Source organism: Vulpes lagopus, chromosome X (genome assembly GCF_018345385.1).
Source record: "Vulpes lagopus strain Blue_001 chromosome X, ASM1834538v1, whole genome shotgun sequence".
Classification (NCBI taxonomy): domain Eukaryota; kingdom Metazoa; phylum Chordata; class Mammalia; order Carnivora; family Canidae; genus Vulpes; species Vulpes lagopus.
Genome location: NC_054848.1, coordinates 30865423 through 30868006, shown reverse-complemented (window position 1 = coordinate 30868006; position 2584 = coordinate 30865423). Strand labels below are relative to the sequence as shown.

The following is a 2584-nucleotide window of genomic DNA, read 5'->3' as shown; positions in this document are numbered from 1 at the left end:
CTGAAAACTCTTTAAAGACTATGTGTATAAGAATTTATTTATGAATTATGTTCAATGGCACAGGGATAATGTCACAAAACAATTTCCATTCCTGTTCCAATGGAGATTTCTCTCTTTTTAGATCATGCCCCCTAAGTTACTACAAAGAATAGTTTTCCACTCCAAGTTTTTGGGTCTGAACTCCGAGACACACTATCTGAAGGTCTGATGGCTGATCACCACCCCCTCAGGCTCAGCTTGCCCTAAATCTAAAATTAAGTTAAAGATTAACACTCACTACAGGAATTCCAGCTTCCTCAACCCCAAACCTCATTGTCCCAGGGCATTTAGGTTTGACAGTCTCATATGGAACACCTCCACATATCTGCTAACTCCTTCTTTTACTTGCTTCTTAGATATTAGAAGGTATCCCACTATAATTATAGGATTCCTGATCCTAGAAGTAAAAATTATAAGTGCAGTTTGTAGGTATTGTTAATGCTATAATCTCCAAGACTAATGTGGTGATTACTAAAGAGCAAATGTTCAATGAAGGTGTGAGGAACAAAAGGAACAATGAGAATGGGGTCTAATTTTATTGAGGTTTATTTTTAATATATCCATAAGCAAGTTAAGCATATATAATTGAATTTTATAAAACAAATATGTAAAAGGTATAAGATAGCCATAAGACTGACAATCTTTTGTTCTGTATTTCTTGAATCCAACCATCTTTTTTTCTTTTAAATATTTATTTATTTATTCATGAGAGACACAGAGAGAGAGAGGCAGAGACAGAGGCAGAGGGAGAGGCAGGCTCCATGCAGGGAGCCCGACAGGGACAGGATCCCGGGTCTCCAGGATCACACCCTGGGATGAAGGCAGCGCTAAATCGCTGAGCCACCAGGCATCCTGAACCCAACCACCTTAAAGCTGATCACTCTCACATTTCCAGTAAATATCTATAGGAATTCCATGTTATGTTATTTCAGATGACAAAATAAGATGGTTTCACATTTTAACAAAATAAAAAAGCTCTTACTATTAAATCTCATTATAACATTAAATGTATGACTTATATCTTTAATAAACTTGGAGATTTTGAAGCTAACTGAATCTATATCAAAAGAAACAATATTTCGACAAATACATATATTAAAAAAGAATAAATTTTCAAGTTACACGTAGAACATAGGAACACATAGACATATATACTGTATTCCTTTCAGCCCAACCTCAGACCTAAATTCTATGAACACTAACTGACCTTTTTCAAACACAAAGTAAAGAACCTGCCTCAGTCTTCACTAGGAACAAGAGAAATCGCTGGATTTGGCACTAGAATTTCAGTGGCCACAGAAGTAGAGACAGATCATGAAGAAATTCTGACCTGGGCTCTTTCTTTCTTCTTCATCTTGCAAAGCCTCCTCATACTGGGATGGGAAAGAACTCGGGTCAGTCCTATGAACCTTGGCCAGAAACTCCAGGACTTTCATCTTGGTGGTTTCAGCGTGGGCTCTCGGACCCCACAGGAATTCAAACTGTACAGGATCACTGTTGGCCAACTGCCGGTACTCCAGGTACTTTTCCTTCACCAACTCTTTGGTCATGAGTTTCTTGGGCTCCCCAAAGATGATGTGCTTCCTCCCAGACAATATCCCCATCAAGTTCAGAACTTCCTAGACTTCCTCTTCAGCGGCAATGTTGCCCTTCATGAAGATCACACCCAGGATAAGTATCAGGATGCTGGTCTTGGGCATGCCCTGTTCACCTTTCATCACCCCATCATAGGTGAGGCCCAATTTGATGAAGAGATCATAGCAGTGGTTGGTGGTATCCACTCTCTTCACATCAAGGCCAAAGACCATCTCCATATGCTCAGAGGCTCTCAGGAAGATCTCAGTGAAGTAGTCCTCATGCTCTTTGATGACAATCTTCATATCTGCCTTTGTCATTGGCTCTTTTATTTGATACTTGAATAGCATAAAATTGATCAATGAATTCACTTTCTTATCTAGAGCATCTATGGGCACATTCTTGGGGTCTGGCCCAGCCCACAAGGTGGTATCCTCCTCTTCTTGGCTACTGGAGCCCTCATTTAATTCATTTGATGAAGTGGTTGTGATGGCAATGGGAGATGAGCAGACACTCTGAGGACTCTCAGTGGTACTGGGTACACCAGCATCAGAAGCCTCCTTTGAATTGCCAGGCATCAGAGGATGAGAGGAGAGACCAGTCTCTTCCAGAGGCTTGGAGACCTGTACAACTTCCATATCCTGGATCTCACTACAGGTCTGAAAGCGCTGATCACATAAGCATTGTGGATTCTTTTGGCACTAAGGCATGATGACTTTTATGAGTGGCTATAGATAGGAGTGAGGATAGGAAAGGGGGCAATGGGGAATCACGACCTAAGAGGAAGAAGGAGATGTGAGTGGCCTCAGCTGCTGAACTCCCAAGGGTTCCCTGTGAGCTGTGGGACTACACTTGTATGCAGTGACTTTGCCCTTCAGACATAACACAACGACAACTACCAGGTCCTGGGACTCCTGTTGACTTAATAAATCCTTTAACTTCCTGAGCCTCAAAGGATAGGAAAAGTTGC

The 2584-nt window shown here is 41.3% G+C and overlaps 1 protein-coding gene across 1 annotated transcript; it reads right to left on the bottom strand.

Moving 5' to 3' along the window:
- Positions 1-1325: 1325 nt before the first annotated feature.
- Positions 1326-2324, bottom strand: MAGEB16 (MAGE family member B16). The gene is given in 1 exon segment (XM_041740384.1): positions 1326-2324. A coding segment is annotated over 1 exon segment (999 nt).
- Positions 2325-2584: the final 260 nt, after the last annotated feature.